The sequence below is a fragment of the Meriones unguiculatus genome, chromosome 14 (genome assembly GCF_030254825.1).
Source record: "Meriones unguiculatus strain TT.TT164.6M chromosome 14, Bangor_MerUng_6.1, whole genome shotgun sequence".
Taxonomy (NCBI): domain Eukaryota; kingdom Metazoa; phylum Chordata; class Mammalia; order Rodentia; family Muridae; genus Meriones; species Meriones unguiculatus.
The window spans coordinates 1,815,635-1,828,220 of NC_083361.1; the positions used below are offsets into that span (position 1 = coordinate 1,815,635).

The 12,586-nt window shown below is 56.3% G+C and overlaps 2 protein-coding genes across 6 annotated transcripts; both read left to right on the top strand.

The window, feature by feature from the left end:
- The first annotated feature begins 677 nt into the window (after positions 1-677).
- Dmac2 (distal membrane arm assembly component 2) lies at positions 678-8,009 on the top strand. Of its 4 annotated transcripts, none has more exons than XM_060366441.1 (6): positions 678-783; positions 1,868-2,061; positions 3,761-3,841; positions 5,630-5,766; positions 5,838-6,000; positions 7,180-8,009. In XM_060366441.1, exons 1-6 carry the CDS (start codon positions 766-768, stop codon positions 7,355-7,357), a joined length of 771 nt encoding a protein of 256 aa, XP_060222424.1. In that variant the 5' UTR covers positions 678-765; the 3' UTR covers positions 7,358-8,009. The 4 variants fall into 4 exon arrangements, with proteins under 4 accessions (XP_060222424.1, XP_060222426.1, XP_060222427.1 ...); XM_060366443.1 differs by having other exon boundaries at positions 5,873-6,000; XM_060366442.1 differs by lacking the exon at positions 678-783 and adding an exon at positions 981-1,332.
- Positions 8,010-9,862: 1,853 nt separating this feature from the next.
- Positions 9,863-12,556, top strand: B3gnt8 (UDP-GlcNAc:betaGal beta-1,3-N-acetylglucosaminyltransferase 8). Of its 2 annotated transcripts, none has more exons than XM_060366440.1 (2): positions 9,863-9,993; positions 11,222-12,556. In XM_060366440.1, exon 2 carries the CDS (start codon positions 11,254-11,256, stop codon positions 12,421-12,423), a length of 1,170 nt encoding a protein of 389 aa, XP_060222423.1. In that variant the 5' UTR covers positions 9,863-9,993; positions 11,222-11,253; the 3' UTR covers positions 12,424-12,556. The 2 variants fall into 2 exon arrangements, with proteins under 2 accessions (XP_060222423.1, XP_021513179.1); XM_021657504.2 differs by lacking the exon at positions 9,863-9,993 and adding an exon at positions 10,250-10,941.
- Positions 12,557-12,586: the final 30 nt, after the last annotated feature.

Here is a 12,586-nt window from a genome sequence, read left to right on the forward strand (position 1 = left end):
GGTCTCCAGCACCTCATAAACTTCTAACCACAGCACACATGTGCCCACACTCATGCACACGTTAAAGATAATGTTAGGCCACATTAAACAGAACTTAGGCCAGCCTAACACGTACCAGATCCAGTATGTAAGACATGTAAGACCCCCTTAAGAAATAGATTATGTGGTTGGTACCGGGGGGACCTCCCCCTTCTCTGAAGAGGAAGGAGAATGAAGGGGTGCAGGAGGGGTGCTGGGAGGACAGAAGGGGTGGCAATCAGGGTTAAGTGAATAAATAAATAAAATTTAAGAAATGCTAGATGTGAACTCCAAATTAATGTCAGTCACTTACACTCAAGTCTAACCTGGCCAACCACCTCGCCGCTGGGGGAAGAAGCCTCAGTGGCAATTAAGAGCACTGACTACTCTTCCAGAGGCTTGAGTTCAATTCCCAGCACCAATTCCAGGGATCCCAAGTCCTCTTCTGGTCCTCAAGTCATTGCCCACACGTGCAGACACACATGCATACAAACAGTCACACACATACAAAATAAAAATTTTACATCTAATAATAACAGGGCCAGGGGGCCAGGGCATCTGAGTTCGCCTCCCGGAACTCTTCGTCTGCTCATTTCTACACCTGCGCCCCGGCAGGATTAAAGAGCGTGTGCGCCTTTAAAAGGCGGGCTTTAAAAAAGGAGGGGCGTGGCCACAAGAGGTAGTTCGTGTCTAAACCGGGTGTCGGGCGAGAAAGCCCCGCCCCTGCTGGCTACGCCTTCCGGCAAGATGGCGGCGCCCAGGGCGGTAGGTGACTTCGGTGCCTGGAGCCCCCGAAGTGCAGTTAACTTTGTAGCTCCGCCCTCGAGACCTGCGGCAACCGAGCGTCCCCTGCCGGGGCTCGTCCTGGGGACGCCGCCTGGGGCTGCCGAGGGCCGCAGAGGCTTAGGCGGCTGTGGGGTGAGGGTGGGCGAGCCCGTCAGAGGACTGGGATAGCTGGCTCAACCTGGGACGGAAACACTAATAGAAAATCAGAGAGCACGGCGTGCAGGCAGGACGTCAGTTTGGAGTTCCGAGGAAGACCCTGAGGGAAATTCGTAGCGCTTCGCTAAGTTGCGGAGCGTAGTTACTGGTAGAGCTGTGGGTTCCATCCCTAGCACGACTTCCAAAGATGAAGGTCGCATGGATGGTTTAGGTTGTCATTCAGCAACCCCTAGGGAGAGCTGGGGAAGATTTGGGCTGGGGAAGTGGTTCGTTGTTAATGCGCACGCGTTGTTAAAAGCCAGGCATATCAGAATCCCAGCACTCTGGAGGTAGAGACCGTTGATTCCTCAGCCAACTAACAGGCTAGACTAGGTGAGTTGGGGTGCGCCCAGGTACAGTGAGAGACCTGCCTCAATCTATAGAGGGCAGTTGAGGAAGACTCCTGGCCTCAACCTCTGGTCTCCGCCCACAGGCACGTTTATGTGTGGACACCCACACATTCCAATAGTCATATGCATGAATTCACATTCATGCATGTATATTGTATACATACTCCCCCTTATACCCCTCCCAAATAAGGATTTGGTGGGAAATTAGAAGAACTTGAAAAAATGAAGCCTGGCTGAATTAAAGAAAGAGTTGATGGTTGGTTAAATGGAAGAATTTGGGGAAATGTTTCGAATCCCAAAGATAAGGATTGGGGAAGTGGCCATGCTGAGGACTAGCCACGGTGCCTTATGCATATTAAACAAGGACTCTAGTCCTGAACTACACCCCAGTATTGGGGGCGGGGGGAATTACCAGAAGGATTTTTACAAGACTCAGGAAGCACAGGGCATGGTGTAAGAGTTGGGGGTGGATCCAGCTCCAGGCTCAACCTCAGTCCTTTTCCTCTTCCCTTCTCCAGTTCCTGTGCCTGGTGGCCAGAGAGTGGAATGGGAGAGCCAGGGGCATCCATAGCATGAGTGAGTCCATGACCCCGGGCGGCAGTCCCAAGAGAAGAACACTGTTAGAGTTCCTCGCAGACCACTTCCAAGACGTCCAGACTCTGAGAGAATACTTGCTCCAGAAACAGATACGGAAAGTGAACCAGGAGAATCGGTGAGAACGTTTGGCTGACGAGAGCCCAGGGACACTGCTGGCCAGACCTCCCAGCCAGAGCCAGGGCTCCCGCTCTAGTCAGTCCCAGCCCGGCTGTGGCTTCCCCTGTCAGCATTACCGCTCACATCTTCATCACTGGCCCATCCTTCTATAAAAATCCACTCAGAGGCATTTCCACCACCAACCCTGCTTGTAGGTCCAACTGGCATCTCAGTCATACGTGGCTAAAACACAAATCTCTCACATCTCCCTTTAGAAAGAAATCTTATTCTCAAGTTGTCCCCATCCAAAGAATGGGTGCCACTGGCCACCCAGTTGCTAAGGGTGAATTTTAAGGAGACTTCTTTGGCTTCTCACTGCCTTCACATCTAGTGTATCAGTGCTAAAGGACTCTCAGTGTCAGGTGCCATTATTTCACTGTGTGTGGCCAGGGCAGCTTTTAGAAGAAAGCATTTAGCTGGCGGCTTGCTCACATCTCAGAAGGTTAGCCCGTGGCCATCATGGTGGCAGCATGATGGCAGGCTGTCATTGGAGCAGAGCTGAAATCCACAAGTAGCAAGCCCAGAGAATGAGTGTGAGACTGGGCCTGGCACGGGCTTTTGGAACCTCAAAGTCCACTCCCGGTGACACACACCTCCTCCAGCAAGGCCACGCCTCCTAACCCTTTCCGTTTCCACCCAGGGGGATACCAAGCATTCAAACATAACCCGTGGGAGCCATTCTCATTCAAACCACTGCAGTTATCACAATAGTTTTCCGACCGCTTGCTTTTCACCGTTCCCTGTCCCAGTCTGTGGGTGCTGGGAATCAAAGTGGATACTCTGCAGGAGCCGCCAGTGCCCTCAGCTGGGTTGTGCCATCTCCAGACTCATTGTTTATTTTTGTTTAGTTGGTTGGTTTTCGAGAGAGGCTGTCACATAGCTCAGGCTGGCTGGCCTTGAGCTCCTGATCTTCCTGCTTCTAACTCCTATGTGTGCCAAACCTGGCCAAGAAGTAACTTTTAAAATATTATTTATTTACTTACTTACTTTACATCCTGACTAACCCACCCTCCCTCCCTTTTCCCACTGTCCTCACTCCTCAGATAGGGGGAGGCTCCTCTCTCCCCCACCTCACCCATACACAGACCAACCCACACCAGCAAGCACATCAAGCCACATCAGGTCTGAGCACATCTTCCTCTGTGGCCTGGCAAGGCAGCCTCGCCAGGGGGAAATGACCGAAAATTAGACAACAGAGTCCATGTTAGCGACAGCCCCCTGCCCCCTTTCCATGGGACCCACATGAAGACCAAGCTACTCATTGGCTACATATGTGTAAGGGGCCTAGGTCAAGTTCATGTGTCGTCCTTGGTTGGCGCATCAGTCTCTGTGGGACCCCCTGGGCCCAGGTTAGTTGTTGACTCAAGAAATGACTTAACATCAACTCCGAATGAATCCACAGTCAAGCTGCTCCTGGTTTTTCCTCATCTTAAAACTGGTGCTCTGTGATCTGTGTCCCTCTGCCAGGCCGTTCAGCAGAGTCAGGGTTGCTTGTCATCTTTGAGAGCCATCATGAGCTCAGTACATATCACTGAGTAGACACAAGATTTGTAGACAGGCTAGTCCATATTTGCCTGGTGCGCTGTGGCCTGCCTCTCAGAGAACTGGCACACAGTGACGGGTCCCAGGCTCCATCTTTGCGCTCATTCTCTCTGCAGATCCTACAGTGGCATCCAGGAGAGGTATGGCCCATATGTCAGCGGTGCTTTCTTCATCCTGAACCAGGGAGGCGCAGTGAAGTACGGCATCGGCGGTGATGAGATGTGGGAGTGGGCGGGACATCTCTGCATGGGTTGGGGCCTTGTTCCTAGACTTCAGTTTGTCCTTTACAAAAGGAGACAGGACCTAGAGGCGAGGAGGTAAGGACAGGATGATCCCTGAGGCACCAGCTGGCCAGACTGGGAAGCTCTAGGTCCGGCAAGCCATCCTGTCTCAAAACACGGCAGAAAAGCAACTGATGAAGACACCTGACTTCAACCACTGGATTACGTGTGTGCATACTTGCACACACAGAACATACAAATATACACATGTAAATTTTAAGTTAACAGCCAGCCCTTTGATCCCTGCACGTGGAGCCAGAGGCAGGTGGCTTTCTGGGAGTTTGTGGCCAATCTGGTCTACATACTAAGTCCCATGACAGCCAGGGCTCTGTACTGAGACCTTGTCTCAAAACACCATAAATAAATTATATGCAGCATTGGTAACTACAGGGTCTGCTTTAAAGACTGGGGTTTCACAATCTAAACAGTTGTCATAGGCCTACCACCACAGTGCTCCGTGACGCTGGGCAGCTGGGTAACATGCTAAGCCTTATCTCAGCTACTCTTGATGAGATCAGAGTCAGTCTGGACTACAGAGCAAAACCCCAACTCAGAAAAACTCTTCCTGCCAGGTGGCCAATAGTGTACACCTTTAATCCCATACTTGGGAGGCAGAGGCAGGCGATCTCTGTGAGTTCCAGGCCATTCTAGTCTATAGCATGAGTTTCAGGACAGCCAAGGCTACACAGAAACCTTGTCTCAGAAGACCAAAGGGGGAAAACCTTTTTCTGCCAGGTGGTGGCACACTCCTGTGGTCCCAGCACCAGGAGGCAGAGAGGCAGGCCAAGCGTGTCCCCTAGCTGGGCATGCTGGTACACAGCTGTCATCCTAGCTCCTTTGGAAACTGAAGCAGAACTGTAAATTCTGGGCCAGTCTGACCTACATAGCAAGATCCAAGACCCTGTCTCAAAAAAAAAGTTTTCACGCTCCTTTTTCTCCTTCCTCTCTCACTCTTTTGTTTGTTTGAGACACGGTTTCTCTGTGTATCCTTGGCTGCCCTGGACTCGCTTTGTAGACAAGGCTGGCCTAGAAGTCACAGAGATCCACCTGCCTCTGCCTCCCGAGTGCTGGGGTTACAGGCGTGCCACCATGCCGGGTGTTTTGTTTTGCTTTTTAACGTTTATTTATTTAGTGTATGAGAGTGTGCTTTTGTCAGCGTAGAGGTCAGAGGACAACTTGAAGGAGTTAATTCTCTCCTTCCCCCTTGGGACTCAGAGGAACCAACTGGCTGTCAGTCATGGCAACAGGCAGTTCTACCCACTAAGCCATCTCATCAGCCCTGGTTGTTTGGTTTTCTTCTTAAAAAAAAAAAAAAAAAAGACAGTTTCTCTAGACTTTTCTACTCTCCCTACCTGGCTTGAGCATGTGTGCCAACCTGCTCAGGATGCAGTGTGTGCCTGAAAACACCAGTCACAGGACTCACACTTTTCCTTTTGTGTGTGTTGGGTCGGGGATAGAGGTTGTTGGCAGGGTCTCACTCTGTAGCCCAGGCTCACCCTGAATTCCCAGTGTTCCTGCCTCAGCCTCCCAAACTTCAGACTCTTGGCCATGCCATCATGCCCACTCAGCTCGTCTCTAATGCTGAGCACTATCTGGGGCTTCCAATGCCCGTGTGAAAGGGTGAGAAGAATGCCATCTTGCCACTGCTGCCAGATAGCCACATGTGGGAAGCCCAGCACTGGCGCGTGCCCTGCTCTTCTCTAGGTTTCAGGACAAGGAGTGGATCCTGCAACATGAGCGCAGCCGCTTTCTTGCCGAGTTCCAGAAGTTCCAGAACATACCTGTGGAGGCTGTGGATGCGAGCGGCTGTGCCATCAATTACCAGGGCATGAGTAACCTCCGTGAGTGGCCTGGGGTGGGTGGTGCTGGGCTCCACGAGGGCCCCTCGAGCCCCTGCCTTCTCGCCCAGCAGTGCCCCTGAAGGAGCTGCGCTCCCTGTCGCTGCAGCGCTGCCCCAACGTGGACGACTGGTGCCTTGGCCGCCTCCACGTGCTGGCCGCCTCGCTGCAGGAGCTCTCGTTGGCCGGCTGCCCCCGAGTCTCAGAGCGGGGCCTTGCCTGCCTCCACCATCTCCAGTAAGAGCCCTGCTCAGGCTGCCCCTGTGCTAGCATGGGCTCCCATTCCCTGACGCAGCAGTCAGGAGGGGATGCCAGACCCTGTTAGCCATCTGCCTGTACCCTCCCTGTGATAGGTCTTCAGAATGAACGACTCCTGGCTTTGCTTCCTTTATAGTGGATGAACACTCCATGGTAGTCACACTGTTGTGGGAGAGTAGAAGCCAAAGAAACAGGTTATAATTAGCAGTGAATTTTTCATAGATAGCTATAAAATTTTCTGGAGAGCCAGGGGTGTGGCTCAGTGGTAGAACATCTGCCTAGAATCCCCCAGTGAGGGGCTGGGGTGTGGCTCAGTGGTAGAGCCCCTGCCTAGAGTCCCCCAGTGAGGGACTGGGGTGTGGCTCAGTGGTAGAGCCCCTGCCTAGAATCCCCCAGTGAGGGGCTGGGGTGTGGCTCAGTGGTAGAGCATCAGCCTAGAGTCCCCCAGTGAGGGGCTGGGGTGTGCTCAGTGGTAGAGCATCAGCCTAGAATCCCCTAGTGAGGGGCTGGGCTGTGCTCAGTGGTAGAGCCCCTGCCTAGAATCCCCCAGTGAGGGGCTGGGTGTGGCTCAGTGGGGGAGCCCCTGCCTAGGATCCCCCAGTGAGGGGCTGGGGTGTGGCTCAGTGGGGGAGCCCCTGCCTAGGATCCCCCAGTGAGGGGCTGGGGTGTGCTCAGTGGTAGAGCATCAGCCTAGAATCCCCCAGTGAGGGGCTGGGGTGTGGCTCAGTGGTAGAGCCCCTGCCTAGAGTCCCCCAGTGAGGGACTGGGGTGTGGCTCAGTGGTAGAGCCCCTGCCTAGAATCCCCCAGTGAGGGGCTGGGGTGTGGCTTAGTGGTAGAGCCCCTGCCTAGAGTCCCCCAGTGAGGGGCTGGGGTGTGGCTCAGTGGGGGAGCTCCTGCCTAGAATCCCCCAGTGAGGGGCTGGGGTGTGGCTCAGTGGTAGAGCATCAGCCTAGAGTCCCCCAGTGAGGGGCTGTAGAATCAGTAGAGTCAGCAGTAGACCACAGGAAGCCCTGGACTCCATGCTTAGGAAGTGTGCGCACAGGTACACACAGAATAAAAAGAGAAACTACCATTTGAAATTAGGGTCAGAACACACCTTTGGCACACACATAGAACACACGGATGCCACTCTCACATGTGAATTTTCACCCCTTCAGGAACCTCCGCAGGCTGGACATCTCAGGCCTTCCTGCCGTATCCCACCCAGGCCTCACTCAGATATTGGTGGAAGAGATGTTGCCCCATTGTGAGGTCCTTGGAGTTGACTGGACCCAGAGTCTGAAGCCAGGGGCAGACCAGCAGCCTGAGGACACACCAAACCCCCTCTCTTCCTAGTGGCCCCACTCGTGAGGGCTCTGTGGACTCTGACATCTCTCGCTCTGGCTTCCAGTGGAGTTTATTCAGGGCAGGGCAGCACTGGCCAGACTGAGGCATTGGCAGCCTGGGCAGACAGCCTCCTGCACAGCTGCATGCAGCTCCATGGTTTCTCCCTAGCCCTGTCTGCGAAGAGGAACCCGAACTGTCCACACACAGGCCCGCGGGGACTGTGGCTGACCTGAGGCGGTGCTGCCCTTTGTAGCGAGTTGTTCCCTGTGCAGGCTGGTCCACAAGGTGGCCAGCGTCCTTGGCCCACGTTCACTGACGACCAGCAGCACCCCAAGCCCTATGGCATTGCCCATCGGTTTACTGACTTGCACGTTCAAATGCGGGGGTTGAGGAAATGTCCTCCTTGGCTGGCACAACAGACTCTGTCAGTAGCGGGCGCTGGAGGGAATCCAAATGGAAGGCGAGGGCCGTGTGCAGCCGAGCAGGGTGTGGCGGGCCGTGGTTCCCCAGCACACAGCTCCCACATCCTGGGTGGTCAGCAGCTTCCCTGGCACCGTTACCGGTGACTGACTCCGGGGACCCATGTTGCCAGTGGCTGCCTCATGCCACCGGTGCACCGAGTAAATGTGGGATATCTGTATTAAACCCTGTGTTCCTGGTACCCTGAGCCTTTTCCTCCCAGCTGGATCCAGATGGCGCCGGATCACTGTCCTGGGGATAAAGGTTCAGGATGGATTCGGGAGGGCTGCGGCTTTGGGCATGAGCATAGCACTAAGTGCCTTGCTGAAGAAATAAGAACAGGGTGCCAGAAATCCTGGCGTGCAGGGCATCCCAGACAATCGTGCTGGATGCCAGCAAGCTGCCGACTGCCGCATAAGCCCGAGGCTGCTATGCACCCTTGAGTGCTCAGAGGTGTGTGTCAGTCTAAGTGTCAGAGCTCCCATGATGGCCTTAGAAGCTCATTCTTGGAATGGGGTTGGACAGGCCTTGGCCCTTGCCCCAGCCACTTCAAGGCTCTTTTGCCAGTACCAGAACTACCTGGTGATGAGCTCACCTGGGTCCTGGCTTTGAAAGGAGTGCCCATTATTTTAGAAATTGCGTATTTATCTGTCTGAGCACAGGCGTGCGGCATAAAGGCATCACTCCTAACCACTGAGCCACCTCTCCCTCTCTCCAGCCCCATGTGTCCATTATTATGACTTCAGAAAGCATGGGGGGTGTGTGTGGCTCATGCCTTTAATCCCAGCACTCAGGAAGCAGAGGCAGGTGGGTTTGAGTTCAAGGCCAGCCTGGTCTACAGAGTGAGTTCCAGGACAGCCAGGCTGCACAGAGAAACCCTGTGTCAACTCCCCCCCCCCCCCAAAGAAGCCTCCAGAAGCAATCAGTGGGCAGAGGCAGGCAGGCAGATCTGCCTACATAGCAAGTTCCCGGACAGCCAGAGCTACATAGTGTGAAATTCCACTTTAAATACATACGTACACACATGCACACACACGTACATGTCTCAAGAGCATCCTCTACTGCTAACAAATTCATAAACCCTAGGATCAACTCCACTTGCTTCAGAGGGAGAGGGACCCGCCGGCCCCAGCTGATAAGAACAAGATAGGGGTGGTATAGCTCATTGGTAGCATGCACAAGGCCCTAGGTTCAATACTCAGTACCTTCCCAAACACCAAACATCCCTGCATTAGGGAAGCTGAAGGAGGAAGATCACAAGGAATACAAAACAGGATGGTTAAAAAAAAGGGGGCTGGCAGGTGGCTCAGCAGCTAGGAGCACTGGACTAGTCTCGCAGAGGGCTCAGGCTTGATTCCTGGCATCCACATGGCAGCTCACACTGTCTGAAACTCCAGTTCCAGGGAATCTCACACCCACTTCTGGCCTCCGAGGGCACAAGGCATATAATTGATGCACAGACATGGATAAAACACCCATATAGGAAGAATGAGACTGAGGTGTGCACAGACAGGGACCTGGGACTTCGGTGGAGTGTGGTGGGGATACTTGGGCAAACAGGCTTTTCGGATCTGATGAGTTAGCCTGTGCCATAGAGGTGGTCTGCCTTGTTGGTTAGCTGACTGGCACAGGGACCCCACAGTACCCTGCAGTTAATAGAGCCAAGAAACTAGAAATGCCCTGGCCTGACATGGGAGCAGATAACGAAAATGCCCCAGCCTATGGTCTCCGAGAGCAATCTGCCTCCTACCCTTCACCCCTGCGTCGCTGCTGCCGGCTGAGCCCTCCGGGTCCAGCAGCTCTGTGGCTTGTTTGGACCCAGGCCGCACTTGGCAACCGGCGGCTTCCTGGGCGACTGTAAGGCCCCAGGAGGGGATGCCACAGTCACACAGCCCTCAGGGCCCTGGAGGGAGATGAGGCAGGAGAGCTCGGAGGGAAAGGTGCTTTCCCACGGCCCTGGGCTAGGGTGGGCTTGGCCCTGCCTGGCCCTTGGCTATAGTTCCCACTCTAGCTCTTACTTATTCCATTAGTGTTCATGTTCACCACTTCCTCTCCACTCTCTTCCTCCGTCTACTCCCACGGGCTCCATTATTCAAACTTGGAGGGAGGAAATCAGGGCTGGACAGATAACAGACCCAGGCGCTACCCTGGGTTCCTTTTCTATCTGGACAGTCCTCTAAACCAAGGTAGGTTACAAAAGGTCAGCCAGGACCTAGGGGGTTGGGGGCGGGCTTCCTCCCAACCTAGGTCCCAGGAGACCTGGAAAGGTCCCACCTGCCGGCCTCCCTAGACGGCTGGCAAAGCTTCAACAGCAGAGGCCCTAGGGCAGGGACGTCAACAGTCAGACACCTTCCTGTCCCGGGGGTGGGGCGGGGTGGGGCATAAAGCCTGGAGCATCCTAGGGCGGGGGGCCTCCCGCAGGATCGAGGTGGTAGCGGCTAGTGGCTGCTCCTGAGAAGTTGGGGGAGGTGCAGGCCCCTAACTCAGGGCCTGTCAGCGCACCCCACTTCACCTTCTCTTGCTTTCGCGTGGCTCCCCGCTCTCCCTCCTTTCCTCTCTGGGTCCTCCGGGGCTCCGCAGCTCGTTAGCCTGGCTAGTTAGCTCCGTTCTGACCCCATCCACCTGTGCGCGCCTCTCCTGCCTCACCCTTTCTCTGCTCTTCTAGTCGCCTGCCAAGGTCTCCCAGGTTCTTTGTTTTTGTTTTCCTACATCCCTATAGCCCCTCGCAGCCCCTGCAAACACCACACCTTCTCACCCGCAACCCCACCTGCCCCGCACTTTCCTCGACCTAGACCCCTGGCCTCCCTCCTCTTTGCTCCCTGGGACCGCCCGCCGCACGGTTCGGGTCCACGGCTTTGGCCACCCCTGTACCTCTCCCGCTGGCTCACCAGAAAACCAGCCCTAACTCGCCAGGGTGCGTCCCCCGTCTGCCTCCTCTTCCCGGCCCCGCCCCGGCTCCTCCCGGCCCCAGGGGCCCTCCCGCCCCTCCAGACTCCAGCGCGGGCTGGGCCGGCCGCCTGAGGACGCAGAGCCGCGAGGAGGGCAGGGCTTGACCTGAGGACCCCCAGAGCTGGCGGAGGCTGGACCCCGAGGTACCCGGGGCCCCAGGCCCTGGGGTGGGGTTCCTGGAGGAGGTAGGTAGGAGTTTCCCCGGGGAGCTGGGGTTCCAGCAGAGACAGAAGAGCAGGGAAAGGGGATAGGAATGGCGTTGGAGCCATACTCCAGGAAAGGGAAGAATTGGGGGTGAGGGGGCTCTTCAATCTAGGATAAGGGTACTGCGGGCCAGGCTGCCCAGGGTCTCAGAAGCCCTTACTGGAACTGCTTAGACCTGGGCTGCTCGCCTGGGCTCGGCGGGCCCTCTTTGGAGGTCCACCCTGCGCCCTAAAGACCCGTGGCTCCTTGTGACTCTTGCAGGCCCACGAGTGGCCCTTTCCCTGGGCCGGGTCATGCGCTGCCGCAAGTGCCAGCTCTGCCTGTCAGCCCTGCTCACACTCATGGGCCTCAAGGTGTACATCGAGTGGACATCTGAGTCCTGGCTTAACAAGGCTGAACCCCGGGGCCCCCAGCCCAGCCCCACACCGCCCTTCGCTGAGCCCACCCTGCCCGCCAACCTCTCGGCTCGCCTGGGTCAGACCGCGCCACTGTCCCGAGCTTACTGGAACCATCAGCAGCACCACCTGGGAGCGCTGCCCAGCACGGACTGTCAGGCGTGGGGGGCTGTCGCTGCCTCGCAGATCTTGGACTTCTTCTTGTACCCCCAGGACCTTCAGCGCTTCTTGCTGTCGGCGGCCTGCAGGAGCTTCCCACCATGGCTGCCGGCAGGGGCGGGCAGCCCTGTGGCCAGCTGCTCGGATAAAGATGTCCCCTACCTGCTACTTGCTGTCAAGTCAGAACCAGGCCACTTCGCAGCTCGGCAGGCCGTGAGGGAGACCTGGGGCAGCGCAGCCGCTGGGACCCGGCTGCTCTTCCTGCTGGGGTCCCCGCTGGGAATGGGGGGGCCTGACCTAAGGTCGCTGGTGACTTGGGAGAGCCAGCGCTACGGTGACCTGCTGCTCTGGGACTTCCTGGACGTCCCCTACAACCGGACTCTCAAAGACCTGCTGCTGCTGACCTGGCTGAGCCGCCACTGCCCCGGGGTCAGTTTTGTCCTGCAAGTTCAGGACGATGCCTTTGTGCACACCCCTGGCCTGCTGGAGCACCTGCAGACTCTGCCCCCTACCTGGGCCCCAAGCCTCTACCTGGGTGAGGTCTTCACCCATGCCAAACCGCTGCGCAAGCCTGGAGGGCCCTTCTATGTGCCCAAGACCTTCTTTGAGGGTCACTACCCTGCCTACGCGGGTGGCGGGGGCTATGTCATCTCCGGACGCCTGGCTCCCTGGCTGCTGCGGGCTGCGGCCCGCGTGGTCCCTTTCCCCTTTGACGACGTCTACACTGGTTTCTGCTTCCGGGCCCTGGGCTTACTGCCCCGTGCCCACCCAGGCTTCCTCACGGCCTGGCCAGCAGACCGCACCAGGGACCCCTGTGCCATGCGGGGCCTGCTGCTGGTGCATCCGGTCAGCCCCCAGGACATCATTTGGCTCTGGAGACACCTCCGGGGCCCAGAGCTCCAGTGCTGAACCTCAAAGCTGAGCGGGGCAGGGAGGGGCTGCCCTGGCCTGAGGCCCCCAAACCCTCCCCCGCCAAGGATGGGCGGACTAGACAAGGTGACACTCTTCTTTGATTTGAAAAATATGTCCTCCCTGCTCTGAGGCCAGGAGTGGTTTTGTTTGTGGGACCCCT